This window comes from Coturnix japonica, chromosome Z, assembly GCF_001577835.2.
Source record: "Coturnix japonica isolate 7356 chromosome Z, Coturnix japonica 2.1, whole genome shotgun sequence".
In the NCBI taxonomy this organism is placed as follows: Eukaryota; Metazoa; Chordata; class Aves; order Galliformes; family Phasianidae; genus Coturnix; species Coturnix japonica.
In genome coordinates this window covers 20029993-20045383 of record NC_029547.1, presented here as the reverse complement: position 1 = coordinate 20045383, position 15391 = coordinate 20029993, and the positions used below count along the sequence as shown (strand labels likewise).

At 40.7% G+C, this 15391-nt stretch overlaps 1 protein-coding gene across 1 annotated transcript in view; it reads left to right on the top strand.

Moving 5' to 3' along the window:
* PDE4D (phosphodiesterase 4D) overlaps nt 1-15391 on the top strand; it is a 559900-nt gene that overhangs the window by 154432 nt on the left and 390077 nt on the right. Inside the window, exon 3 of the mRNA XM_015848747.2 lies at nt 13798-14033. Coding sequence (XP_015704233.1) covers nt 13798-14033 — 236 coding nt within the window. The remainder of the gene's footprint in view (nt 1-13797; nt 14034-15391) is intronic.

The following is a 15391-nucleotide window of genomic DNA, read 5'->3' as shown; positions in this document are numbered from 1 at the left end:
TTCCTCTAGTCCTATTGCTGGTTATGCTGGAGAAGGGGCTGACTCCCACCCCACCAGAACCTCCTCCCTTCAGGTAGATATAAAGAGTGATAGGGGTTACCCTGGGCCTTGTCCAGACTGAACAATCCCAGCTCCTCAGCCACTCCCCATTTGTGCTCCAGACTCCTCACCAGCTTCATTGCGCTTGTCTGGACACAGTCCATAGCCTCCATGTCTTTTAGTGCAGGGCCCAAAACTGAACACAGTACTTGAGGTCAGGCCTCACCAGGGCTGATTACAGAACAATCACATGTTCTCTTAACCATGATTTCTGATTCTCCTTGTAGGTGAGTGCTGTTTGTAGGCATCAGTAAGAAAAGTGAAGCAGTGTTAACTGTAGTATTCCTGCTTTTTTCAGTACTTGACAGAGGTTAAGGAAAAACTTTGAAAGGCTTACAGTGAAAGTTATTGAACATTAAGCTAGTACACTCCTGTCTTAGAGAAAACTTACTTCTACTCCTGGTTAGACTAATAAAGAGCTATGTAACACCAAATAAATTGTTTCAGCAAAGCTTCTGTCCAGTTACTTTTTTTTATTATTTTCTGACTTGTCACTGTGATGTGAAGAGCAAGCTGATGTGAAATGTTCCAAAACAGCTGGGTTATTTGGTTGGAAGAACACGCGGAGACAAGTCTCAATGCGTATCATGGTCAACAAGCTGTTTATTAGGTTTACAGCATTCCCATTTATTACAATCAGTAATAAGTTCATGCATATTGCAATAAGTTTAGCTCAGGGATTGGTGAATTAGACATTACTTCATCTGACCTTTGTGGTTTAGTCTTATAGATACTTTTCTTTTGCAGCTTGTCTACACTGCTACACATCTTGCTTTTCCCTTAGGCGTCTTGGCTTCTAGATAGCATTAATTTCATCTTAGCTACATATCCTGTCTCTTTCACATACTGATTTCCCCACAGCTGCTTAGCTCGTGACCGTCCTAGGATAAACCGTCTTTGTCTTTAATCACATTCATTCTTTTACAATTTAACTAGAGGAATCTCTTCATGTCCTTTCTCATGAAGCCATTCTGCATAAACACTCTCCACATTTCCCCCGTTTTCTTTTTGGACGACCAAGGATACATTGTATTTTGAGTCAACCATTCTCATTAGTGCATTTTGCAAGCATTTAAAGAGGCAAGGAACTATTAATATGATAGCTATCAGTACCAGACCGATTGTAATCAAATGCTGTAGTAGAGAAGTAAGCCAGGGGCCTAAACCTAAACTTCTAAGCCAGTCCATCAAGAGCCAAAACCAGATTGCACCTGCAAACGGTTAGTTAATGCGTGCAGCGTTTGTATCTGTTTATGTATAGACACGGAGTGGTCTGATAAGTTCATACAACACATGCCTTCGAACTCCTCACATCCGTGCCCCTGTGCTAGTAATAGAAAATCAATTGCTGCTCTATTCTGGAGTGTAGCATGCCTTACTGAATCCACATCCATCAGTAGTTGAGATAATGCCTCTGAGGTGGCATTCGTTTGTTTTGCTAGCCAGCAGCCTAAACCATTTAGCATGGCTAATGCTTTAGCAGCGGCAACATTAGCTGACAAAATAGAGGCAAATATTCTTCCTGTTGTAGACCAAAATTGTACCTTATCCTTACAGTCTGGGGTAAAGGCATGAGTCACCCTTTTCACTCTAGAATGCTGTCTGTGAATTTGGAGGATCATAGAAGTATTTGGAGTAAGCAGTGTTAAACGACCTAATGTGCATGGTCCTCCTATTATCTTAGAGGGGACTCCTGCCCAAGCCCGATCCCCACATATCAGAAACACTCCATAGGGCAATGTTATAGGGTTGTTAGATGAAACAGATATACTGGTGCTTGTATAGTTACACCATGCTGATTGATTTCTATATACAAGCAGGCTAGAATTTACACTTCTTGGTTTGATTTTTGATCTGTCAGGCCCAATTCGATAACTGCCGGTCCAATTAAAATATATGCACCAATCGGCTTTTACTGATCCCAAAATTTCTAATTCTTGTGGTTCTAGAGGGGCTACAGGAAAGTGTGGTATATATGCATCCCAATGGTCTGCGTAGCCCTTTGTACCTTTTGATTGGCAAGGCAGAACACCTTCTGGACATGGAGGAGTGTCCAAAGGTATGCCTACCAAGCAGGTAGAAAAAGGATTGCCAGGAGATGATAATGCTAAACATATGGCATCTTGACCCGTCTTGTTGGCTAACGTAACCCAGACGTTTTCCTTAGGCTGCGGAGGGGCCCAAAATGCACCACAGCATTGCAGCCAGACCAGAACTCCTAGGGCTGTTAGGCCCCAAGAGCTCTGACTGTACCGCCGCATTGATAGCTTATGATGCGAGACCTCCTAGCAGCTCGAGCTCTCTGAGCGAATCTCTTAAGCACCCAGCAAAGACGGGTCACTGATAAAATATCCTCCGGTTCTGAATCTAGCGGTTGGTCTTCTGCACACCAGGTTTTATCACACTCTCTGCACCACAGATAGTGTTGGTTAATGTAAAAGACTGATTGGTGGTACCAACCCAATTTTCCACAACCACCACAAAGAAGCAACGCTTGAGCCTGATGCTCACGCACACCACATCCCCAACACCTGTAATATCTATTAGATGGAATCAGTCCTCGTATGTTAACCAACGCATGTATCAGTTCCATATATGGACCATAGAAATTTTGAGTCACTGTTGACTGAACATGCCGAATGAAGGTCTGGAGTGGCTCCTCAATCAGCTGGAGACACTCTTCCAACTTTTCTGCAGTCACCGATCTGTAGTCAGTCATCCAGGTTCACTGTGCTCTCCGGGATGCGATGGCGTCACCGGCTTGGTCCAACGAGCAGGAATCCACTCAGAACCTGTAGGGGTTGAAACACAAAGGTAGCCTCGCCCTAAATAAAGCACTCTTGCAGGGCCTTTCCATTCCCCAGTTTTCAAGCATCTATACCTAACCCACATTTCTTCTTCAAGATGCTTCTCTGATTCTGGGCTCTGTAACTTATGTTTTTCGGCTGCAGGACAATCTGAGGATCCTATTATGCATAAATGATTCAATACAAACAGTGCCTTAGCAAGCCTTTCCTGCATGTCCTGAATTTCTGAGAATTTCTTGAGATAAGTTTTCAAGGTGCTATTTGCTCGTTCAACTATTGCCTGCCCTTGTGGATTGTGTGGAATGCCAGTAATATGTTTAACACCCCATTGTTGTAGAAAACGTTGAACCTTTTGACCTATGTAGGCAGGACCATTATCTGTTTTTAACTGTTTGCATACTCCCATGACTGCAAAACATGCTGTGAGGTGTCGGGTTACATGGATGCCCCTTTCCCCAGCCTGAGCTGTTGCCCAGATAAAATTGCTGTAGGTGTCAATGGTGACATGCACATATTTTAACCTTCCCAGACTGGGTTCATGGGTAACATCCATTTGCCATATTTCATTGACTGATAAACCTCTAGGATTAACTCCAATTCCCAGACCCATTCCATTGTTGTGATTTGCACAGACTGGGCAGCTTCTGACAATGGCAGAAGCATCTGTTTGAGAGATCTGAAATTGCCTCTGCAGTCCTCTGGCATTCTGATGGAAGGTAGCATGAGCTTCCCTTGCCAGAGTAAATTGTGACATTGGTACTGCAACTGATACCAGCCGATCTGCCCTCTGATTGCCTTCTCCTAAACCCGTGCTTAATTTATGACTCCTGATATGGATAATGGAGTAAGGCTCTGTTCTGTTCCTGAGGGCTCGCTTGAGTTGTAAAAATAACTCATATAATCGCTTGTTCTGAACCTCCTTAACAATTGCATCCTCAATTCTTGAGGCCACCCCTACTACATAGAGAGAATCTGAAACCACATTCAAAGGCTCAGTGATATTAGAAACAGCCCACACTACAGCAAGAAGTTCTAGTGTTTGTAAACTGTCTTCAGGGACCGCCTCCAGTGTGTGTTGCTGCCAAATTCCCTTCTTTTGCCAAACAATAGCTGCTTTGCGTGTCTTTTTCCCAGCGTCAGTGTAAACAGTTACAGCTTCCGAGATGGGTTTGTCCCTTCGCAAAGGCACGCCAATCCAGCTCCATTCACCGATCCATTGCAATGCTCGTGGAACAAGTGGACCTGTTTCTATTTTAGCTCCCAAGGCTAAAAGCGCTTCAGCTAGATCTGGCGAATTCAGCAAATACCAGTCTAGCGTTGCTTTTTCCATGGGAAGATAAACTGTCTGTGGTTCCAGACCGCTAATTTCCAATATACGCATGCGGCCTTTTTTGACCACTGCTGCCAGATTTTCAATTTTTGTGGTTATTGTTTTCCGTTTTTGAAGAGGTGGCGAAATCCACTCCAGGACCCTTTCCCCCGTTTTCTTTTATGCTGAGTAACTGCACCAAGGAGATGCATATCGCTGCTCCAAATGGTAAGAGTCAATGGTACTGTAGGGTCCATGCGGGAAACGAAACCCTTTGGTAATACAGTCTGAAATTTTTTGTAGCACTCCTTTTTGTTCTGGTATAAGAGTCACTGGGGTGCAAGGGTCCGTGCCTTTCAGCAGGGGCAGCAGTTTTTCTAGCAGCACATTTGGAGACCTACTATTGGTTTTTAGCCATTGTAAGTCTCCAAGGAGTTTTTGTGCATCATTAAAGGGTAGAAATGTCTGTAGCAAATGGTTAATTTTTGCGGTTTCACCTGCTTATTGGTGATTTGCCATCCCAGATATTTCCAGGGCGTGGATTTCTGTACCTTTTCAGGAGCTATAACTAAAGAGGAGGTTGCCAGCACTGCTTTGATATGTTCAATCTGAGAGTCTGTGAATGGATCCTTTTGAGCCAGAAGAATATCATCCATATAGTGATAAATAATAGTGTCCGGCATTTCTCGGCGTAACGGTTGCAGTGCTGCGTCGACATACAGCTGGCAAATGGTTGGGAGTTACGCATTCCTTGTGGTAACACTGTCCATTCAAATCGCTTGTCGGGTTCTCCCCTATTTATCGCTGGCAGAGTAAAAGCAAAACGTTTTGTATCCTGGGGGTGTAAGGCAATTGTAAAGAAACAGTCTTTCAGGTCGATGATGAGGATGGGCCAATTCTCGGGAATCATAGAAGGGTTGGGTAATCCGGGTTGTAGCGCCCCCATGGGCTCCATCTGGTCGTTGACAGCCCTTAGGTCGTGCAATAGACGATATTTTCCAGATTTCTTTTTGATTACGAATATCGGAGTATTCCAAGGGCTAGTAGACAGTTTCAAATGCCCCTGGGCAAACTGCTCCTGCACAAGTTGATGTGCTTGCTGAAGACTTTCCCTTTTTAGTGGCCACTGCTTAACCATGACTGGAGTTTCTGTAGTCCATGTAAGTGGTAGTGGGAAAGTCCAAGCAATGGCCATTATACTAAAGGGTGTTCATTGGTAAGAACAAGACCCAGTTGAGCCAGCACGTCCCTGCCGATAAGGCAGGATACCGTAGGTGGAAGTAGTGTAAGTGAAAAAATTGCTGTGGCTCTCCTGCCATCTATTTTCCACTGTGAGCATGGGGGTTCGGCTTGCCAGTGTCATTCCTCCGACCCCTGACACTGTGGTAGTTGAAGATTGAAGCGGCCAGTCAGACGGCCACTCCCCTGGGGTGATAATTGATGTATCCGCTCCTGTATCCAAAAGTCCTGTCAGAGTAATACTCTGATCACGGTAGTGCAAAGTGCACGATTTTTTCGGGCGCGTTGATAAATCAAGAGTAAGCAAAGTTAATTTCCCAGTTGAGCCAAATGCTCCCTGTTTTTCTTGGCTCTTGTTTAAGGGGAGTCAGTCCTTTTGCTAACTGCGGCAGCGGCACTAATTGAGCTAGACGCTGCCCTTTAAGTATTTTTACAGGCGGGTAAGGGGTGTGTACCATGATCATAATTTCCCCTTGATAGTCCGCATCTATTACTCCAGGTAAAACAAACAGTCCCATCATGCTGACAGACGATCTACCCAATAACAGTCCTCCTACTGCTTGTCCATTAATCATGACAGGGCCAAATAGTCCAGTAGGAATCCGATAGGGCTGATTAGTCAAAATAGTAACATTTACTGAGGCTGCCAAGTCCAAGCCGAGGCTCCCGCTGGTGGCAGGTTGGGGTTGTTGCTGTTGGGGGTTGCCGATACTGCAGCTGCTACTTGTGTCCGAGCGCGGCTGCTGCTCGCGCTGCTTTTCGAGTTTCCCGACCTGCAGGCAGCAGCGTTGTGAGTGTTGGATCGACATTTGCTGCACCAAATCCCAGTGGCTTGGCAATCGCGACGAAAATGTCCAGTTTTTCCACAACGGAAACATTTCATACGGAGGCTGTTCTGCGAGCGTGGGTTTGTAGCGACTGCAGCTTGGAGGGGTGCAAGGGCTGCTAGAACCTGAGTATGTGAGGATTTTGATTGCTCCTGAAATGCTTTTGCCTGCTCCTGCAACCCCTCACTAATTTTCTGCAAAGCACTCACTAAGAATGCCTGGGTTCCAGTTGGAACCGAAGCAGCCTTTTCTAACAACTCAGGGATCGACCAATCTCCGGGCAATGTATTGACCAGGGATCGGGTTGAGGAATTACCATTTTGAAGCACACATTGTTTAATCAAAGCCCCTTGCATATATTCCGGAACACTAGCCTTCTTAATGGCATCCACAACTTTATCTATGAAATTACCTAGCGGCTCCTCACGTCCCTGTTTTATTCCCATGTAAATGGCGTTCCTCCCGGAGTTTTATACTATCCATAGCTTTCCTGGCTAAATTCATAGTTTCTCGCAAAACTTCAGGGTCAGAAATCGCCTGAGCCTCTATTCGAGTCCATGCCCCAAGACCCAACAATTGTTCCATTGTTACACCTGCTAAGGGGTCTCCTGGTCCTCTCTGAACTGCTGCAGACGCCACAGCTAACTGATGCCAATGAGCATTAAACAATATTAACTGATGAGGAGTATAAATCAATTTCGTGATACTTCTAATATCTGCTGGGAGAAGGATATGTGCACTAAAAAGATAATCTAGCATTTGCCTGGCCGGTTCACTAGTCACTCCATATGACCCTACAGTAGCTCGCAACTGTGATAACATCTTCCAGTCTAGAGATTGAATCTCAGCCTGAACTCCTCCCTGCGGCAAGGGAGCATAAACAACAGGAAATGCAAGATTCTCAGTCGCTGCCTGTACTAATTCATTATCACCATCCTCTATTCCGCGCCTTGCCAGCATAGACCACAACTTGCGCCTTTCCCTTGCAACAGTCCCCACAAAATCAGACCCAGCTCCAGAGATCGGACCCGACCCGCGCAGAACTGACAGCTCCGGAGCTACCGAAAGCTCAGAGCAGCCGGACGGCTGCGGCTGCGGCACAGACGGTGCCGAGACAGGGAGCGGCGCCGAGTCGGCTCCGGACGGCGGAGCTCCGGACAGCGAAGAGGGGGGGCTAGAGGAGACCTCTGCGGGCTCCGTTGCTAGGTCAGCCTGCACTTCGCGAGGGGGTGCAGAGGGCACTGCGGCTGCAGACGGCAGAGTAACGGAAGAAAAAACAGGGGGGTTTGGAACGCTAGTGCCCCATGGCAGCCCATAATCTTGATTCTGTTTTTGCGCAGCTTGAGCTTCCTGAGCTGCCCTTTTTTTTCGCTGAACTCATCAACAACTCATTATGCACTGCTTTCCACAACTTACTTATCTTTTTTGCCGACTTATCATCATCTAAAACTAACTCCCACAACTTATCCCCATACCGCCGCCACTCCTCTAATGTATGCACTAAGTGGGGGTTTGCAAAAAAGCCATATGAGACCGCGTGGCTCAATAAAGCAGGGAGATCCTTTTCTAAGTCTATACCCTTAAACTGTCTCCGCCTAAGAAAAGCGGAAAATAAATCATATGCTGCTTGCCTGTCCATTTTTACTCACGTCGGTACCGTTGCCAGGCAGCCCTCCAGGCTTCGGCAGCACGTGTCGGTCGAGCCGCACCTGTGTGGGTCACTCGAGAGCGGAGCTTCCAATTTTTAGCTCTTTCGTCGTCCGTCGGGCCTGTGAATCCGGACTCCACCCAACGCAGTTCTTCACCCGTGGCACCCTTTTTTTCCTTATCACGTCGGGGTCACCATTTGTTGGAAGTAAACCGCGGAGACAAGTCTACAATGCTATCATGGTCAACAAGCCTGTTTATTAGGTGTTACAGCATCTCATTTATACAATCAGAAATAAGTTCATCATTGCAAAAGTTAAGCTAGGATTTGGTGAATTAGACATTACTTCATCTGACGCTTTGTGGTTAGTCTTATAGATACTTTTTCTTTGCACTTTGTCTACACCTTGCTACACATCTTGCTTTTCCCTTAGGCCGTCCTTGCTTCTAGATACATATTTCATCTTTAGCCTACATACCCTGTCTTTTCACATACTGATTTCCCACAGCTGCTTAGCTCGTGACCGTCCCTAGGATAAACCGTCTTTGTCTTTAATCACATTCATTCTTTTACAATTTAACTAGAGGAATCTCTTATGTCCTTTCTCATGAAAGCCATTCTGCATAAACACTCTCCACAGGTATTTTCTAAATTGTTCATAGAAAATGAGAGGTTGTTTTTCAGTTCAGCTTATTGTTTCACACACTCTTGACTATAGACACTGGAGTGAATTCAGTCCCATGAAGCTCTTAGCTGTTGTGATGATAGGCAACTAAGTAAAAGCAACGAGGAAAAATAAAGGTGTGTGCAGGGCAGCACTTTTATAATGTGTAATAAATAAATAATCATAGGAGCACTGATTTCAGACTGCACAGGCAGCTGTAAATCTGCCATACTCTGTTGCTTACCTGTATCTGTTACCTTCTTAGTGCTTTTTTACTGTTCTTGTGCTCATCTTTTGTTTATGCCTCATGTGCAAGTGATAGGAGAGCAATTTATTCACCTTTCCTGTCAGGATTTTTAAGAGCATTATGAGGGGCAGATTTTTACTCTATGTGAAGTTTTTATAAAGTTCAACTTTTGACTATAGTTTGAAATATTTTTAGAAGGCGTAATTATATTCTTTTATTGTGAAAGAAAGGAATATTTTAATGATTTAATAAGAATCTGCTTACAGTATTTCTTAAATCTTATAAGAAAGTGCATTCAGTAATAACCATAATCAGGGGGCTTCAGTTTTAATGACTTTGCAGACAGATTTTTCTATTTCTCTGCCCACAACTAAATCACTCTTATGCCACAGAAGCGGTAGCTACTTGTGCATGCTGGTTGGTAATAAAATAGAATAATCAAGCTATTGATATTGTGGAAGAATCTATGAAAACACTAACAGTTAAAGAAATTGTTTTAGAGGGATGACTAAACTCCAAAGGGACAAGCAGAGGCAGTCAGGGATGCTTCTTTGTTATGGGTCAGTGAGAAAACTGCAGGAAATGCCCTTACTATATATTGAAATAGGTGAATATAAAGATGCGTAAGTTGGAAGAAAAGATATATTTTTTTCTTGTTACTGATTTCAGAGGAACCAGGTTTACTTCTTTGTAAGCATGAAACCTACCAACTCAGAGTGAAAAAAGAAACTTTTTTTTTTTTTTTTTTTTTTTTGTACACAGAATTTGGTGAAAATAATTCCTTTATTAACACACTACAACTAATGTGAACAGAGATAAAGGCTGCTTTCCTGTTGTTGAAAAATATGTTTTTATATTCTATATAAAATAAAAAGTAGTATAACAAACATTTTAAAGGAAATAATCTAATCTGAGATAAATACCAACAGCGAGAATAGTTATATAAAAAGAATTTTAGAAGCATGCAGTGGATCTTCAAGCAAGCAAATTTGAGTTATCGATGTTACTTCTGTGAACTGGTGTGCAAACAGCACAATTCAGATGAAGTAAGACATTTTGCCTACAGCTCAGAAAAGCTGAAACATAGTGGTGAAATCACTCCTTAGCAGGATCTCATGTTATATTACCCTTCTACTGAAGTAGATTTTGGCAAAGTTATAAGTTTTTTTTGCTTCTGCAAAACGTGTATCAGTGACTTGCCATGGTAGCCATTTAGTGATTGTGAGATTTTTATTAGAAAATGACTTCAGAACTGGGTTCTGTGAGTGATGGACAGTCAAGAGCCACATAAAAAAATTGACTGGTCATTCTAATTAATCTAATTAATTAATAAATCTAAATTCTATTGCCACAGATATAGTCTTGGGATGTAGATATTGACACAGTATTTGTGTATAACCTGTGAATTTCACATTCATGTCTTATAGCTAAGAGAGCTGAAGGGGAAATGTCCTTATGTGCTGATGTAGTGTGGCTTTGATTTCAACACATAGCAGTGGGAGTGTGGACAACACCAGCTGTTTTTTTTGTGTTTTTCTTGCATTTCTGAAAAGTAAGGTCTTCTACAACTGCTTTTGATGTCCCACTGCTTACTGTTCACTTTTCCTAACTGTTAAATAGGAACTTTAAAAAGTATCCTTGACCTCATGTGTTTTCATGCTGTGTAATCATTTCCATTTTTGTTTCTGTCAATCTTATTGGTAGTGTTCTTGTCTTTAATGCAGCGATAGAATTTTAAATGTATGCACATTCATACACATTATCTGTTTTATCTCCAAAAGTCTACACAAATATAATCTTCTTAGTCTATGACTTTCTCATAGACCTAATAATAGAATTTAGGTCCTATGAAAAAGGCTTTTGTTTACAGCGTGAGGTATCTCATTCTTGCTAAAACATAAAGTTATCCTATCTCTTTGGGATGTCTCCTTGCATCCCCAAGTGTCTCTATTCTGTATCACTACTCTTGGCAGCAAATTCTAATATAATTTAAAAAAACTTTATCTAAAGAATAAAAATGAGAATGAATGATTTTATTTGTTTACCTAAATTCCAAATCTTCTAATCATTCTGTCCCTTAACTTGCTTGACTTTCTTTTCTATTTTCTGTGACAAATCTCCCTGGAAAGACAACAGTTACCTAAAAAAATAAAAAATAAAAGATCACTGATTTTTATCTCAGTCAGGAAAACGAGTCTGAATGAAAAAACTGCTAAATGTATTGAAGAGTAGTTCCACTGTTGAGATCAGATGGTGGAGAATGATGGCTCAGCATCTGACTGACAGCTGGTAATGAGTATTTTGATATGAGCAGGTAAAAACACAACCCATGTTGAAGCACAGAATTTGGTACCCAGATGTGACAAACTGAAGCATCATCACAGCTCAGGAAGGCACTGATTGGGTCATAATCCTTCTGAAAATGACTTTTGGGCTTCAGATGATGGCCGGATTTTAACCAGTATAGCAAACTACATGCCAGTTTGACTGTAGTGAGTAGATCATGGGAAATGCCCAAAAGAAGGCTACAAGGATTGTGAGAGCTTATTGCTCACAGTCAGTGAGAAGAGCATGAGGGAGCTGAGTTGTTTAATCTGCTGTGAAGGAGTGGAAAAGCCATCTAATAGGAACCTACTTGAAGAGTAGCAGAGAAAGACAACAAATTTGAGCTCCACAGTGGCATACTATACAACAAGGACCAAAGGCCCCTGATTGGAAGGTTTAGGTAGAACATCAGAAGAATGTTTGCTACTAGGAATGTGGTAAAGAACTGGAGAAGATTCCCCATTGAGTAAGCATGATGCTCTTTACATCTATATTCATAAATAAGACAAAATCAGCAATGCATATTTTTGTTTTGCCAATGAAAATGAGTTTGATCAATATTGCCTAATTTAGATCTCTGAGTATTTGTATCTTAATAGGTGACTTTTTTTCCATACATTGTTTTAATTTTCCATGCCAAATAGTTGAGATATACGTATACTATTCCTTTGATTTCTTAAAATCTTGGTCTTAATATCTGGTTTGGAATTCGTCCTTGTCCTGACAGTTTCCTCTACGCACTGCCTCTCTAGTTTCTGCATCATTAAAAGAAGATGTTCAGTGAGTAGCTGCAGTTCAAGGATTTTAATGTTTTTTCAAAACTGCCTCAAAATCAGCTGCTTTTTGGTGATGAAGTGGATCAAATAGCCTCATGCAATGGACTAATTTTAGCTCTGATATCAGCATTTTTGTTTCTTGCAGAGCTATAATTAATTTCATTATTATTTTTTAATTCATTCAACTGTCTTGAATATTCACTGTGCACACACTGAAAATACAAGCCTGAAGTTAAACTTTTCCCTGGATGACTATAACACATTAATTCTTGTAGGCTTTTTTACAGTGATTGATTTTGCAGTGGATTTGCTTCAGAGTACATGTGATAATGCGTACAATTTTATAATCTTTGTTTTCTTAAACTACATTACAACTAGATTAAGAAAAATTGCTGAATTATAAATTTAGATTTTATGATTAAAAATTTAATTAGAAATAGTTTGCTCACAGCAACTGTTCAAGCTCTGAGTATAAATAGAGCTTATTAATATTACTCATAATGAAAGAGGGTTCATTAACATATTTCCCTGTGTGCACAGAGTAGATACGTTGCCCTGCAAACTTTTCTTACAGGTATGCATCAGCCTTCATGAGACAGCTCAGACTGAAGGCCATGTCTGTGCTGCAAATGGAAGTAATGTGATTGTAATGTGAGCAATCTATCGTAGTATACCATATCAATCATCCCATACGTTTGAATGTTAGTTGGCAGTGACAAATTCTCTGTGTACTATTCTTAAATAATGCACTGGGACTTGGAATTGATATCTGCCTTAGATGAAATAGATTATTTATATATTTCTATTACTTGTTCTTAGTATAAATGGTGTAGAAAATCTTCAGAGTTGCTTATAAGTTGAGCTTAGTCACAGGAATATTATCAAAGCTACAGTTGTGGACAGTAGTATCTGTGCTGTGAAATTTATCAAGAAGTGGTGAGAAACTGAGTAAGACATGGAGAGAAAAATAAATGTCCTCTTACTGTTACAACAGGCTTTTGAGGATAATAGTGCTCTCAGAAAAATAATTGTTTGCAAATTTTCTTTTAAAATTGAGACTTTTGTTCAAAATTCTGAAAATGTTATGATGAAATTTCCTCCCCTTTAAGTAGCTTTAAGACTTCCTACATTAAGCATCATTGTTCCATGACCTAGAAAATATTAACAATATTTTAAATTATTATCTTAAAAATAATGTTTACTAATGTTTAACCTTACGGTTTTGTAAGAGCCGCACCTTGTGAAGATCTACTTATTCATTGTTTCCAAGCACTACACTGGTTGTTTTAACTACTAATCACTTCGTATTAACATGATACTATTGTGTGTCAGGAAGAAAGGTGGGAGTTGGAACAGCTGCTGTAATCTTTTAAATATAGTTTAATAAGAGAATTTAAAGTGAGTTTCCTCCTGTTTTCAGTCAAGAGGTGTACAGCTGCAATATCTGACTACTTTTATTTTATTATTGCTATTTGGATTCATACTTCTTCCAAAAGATACAAACTATTCATGGAAGCAAACACACTGCAGGATAGAAGTTTGTCAAATGTAGACATTTGTTCCCAGTACATGTAGAAATGCATATTTTACGTAGTGGTGTCTTTATATTCCATTAAATAGCTTTCTCATTGCTTTTAAAGTAGCAGATTACTTAAGCACTATAAAATTTTTACTGTTTTTTGTTTGTTTTTTTTTTTTTAAACTTTTGCATTTCCTGAATAATGATTGTAAATATAGCTAGTATTTATAAGAAAAAAGTTTATGGAAAGGAATTACAGGGGTAATTAAATAGAGGTTGTGCATGATCATCATATATGATGTCGAGTTTTTTTTTTTTTTTTTTTGCCTGATTGTAGGTTTCAGAAGAAGTACTCCATCACCGTAGTGAGGAGGAAGACTCTTTCCAAGGAATGGAGCCCTATCTTGTGCGGAGATTATCATCTCGTAACATCCAGCTACCCCCTCTGGCTTTTAGGCAGCTAGAACAGGCTGACTGGGATAAAAAGAATGATACTGAGACCATCCCACGGCCCACAACTCTTCCACTGAGGATTCCTCCTCTGATTGCCATTACATCTGCCGACTCCAGCAGGTAAGGCCCAGCAAGATCTTTTTGATTTGTCATTTTCCATGATAGCTGCCGGACAGCAGATGCAGTTTATTCATTTTCTAAATCTTCTTAATAAATATACGGAAGTCATTTTTTAGAGTTTAGCAGACTTGGTGAAAAATGAGAATAAAATGTTCATATATGATTTTGTGGATGAAAATTAATAACTCAGTTTGTAAACCTTTTGTTCGTGTCAAAATGCAAGCACTGGGAAACATTTTATCTGAGCTTGATTAAAAGTTTCATAGTAAAAACAAAAGAAGTCTGTATTACAGAGGCTTGAATAATCACTTTGGAGTATTATACCAGAGGCAGAAGATTTTCTGTACTCAGAAAATATTTTGCAGAGTACAGTTCCAAAATCAATTGCAAGGAATGCAAAGAATTTCTGTTCTTCATTACTTTTCATACTATCTTACTGTGTTGTTTTCAAAAATGTGAGTTATCTGGAATGCAGTACTATGCTCTTAATTTTGAAGGCAATGCAGCCACTTGGTAACATAAGGATGGGTAATGAAAAGGAAGGACGGACACGCTGAGAACTGAAATGCACAATTTAGGAACCTATAGCTGTGTAAAGAATGTAAGTGTTGTACTCTGTTAGTAAAAGCTGTAAATATTCATTAGGATGCTATGGCAAAAAGGAAAAAAAAGATCTATCTTTATACCTAACATTGCCTCCTAGATCTCATTCCCATGTGCATTTATTTCTGGAATAGGCGAGACTAGTTCTGAAAGCATACTTGGTGAAACATTCACTACATCTGTGAGGAATGCAATGCCATTTGGTAAGGGTTTAAAGATAGATTGGTGTCTTGATTTTTTGTCTTTGGTTGTTGTTGTTGTTTTTTTTTTTTTCCTGTCCATGAGGGCTGGAGACAAGTTTGGGGTGAAATCTGAAAGGAAAGTAAGTGTTGGGGCAATAATGACAGTCCATATTGCTGGCCTTTCTAAGTTTCAGGATATTTGGCTTTGAAAATTAAGTTGTATTTGGGACACTCTGTGCAAACCATCTAATGCCCAATAGGTGCTCTGTGTTTTAGAGAGAATTCGTTACCTCACAACACTGACCAAAATTAATAACTATGTGATAGAATAAGTCAGGTAGCAGAGTGAAAAGTAAATACTTCTGTCCTCAGAAAAAGTCTCAGTGATTGTTGACTTTTGGAGTTGATGGTTGTTTTCCAGGCTGTATCTAAATATGCAACAGCAAGGCTGTTTAGTGTGTATTCATATAAATAAAAAACCTAAGACGTACTGGTTATTTTGAATATCTCTCTGCTGTATTCAGAGATGGATGTCCTTGGAGAGGCTTCTCTGCGTCTCAGAATCTTTTGTGG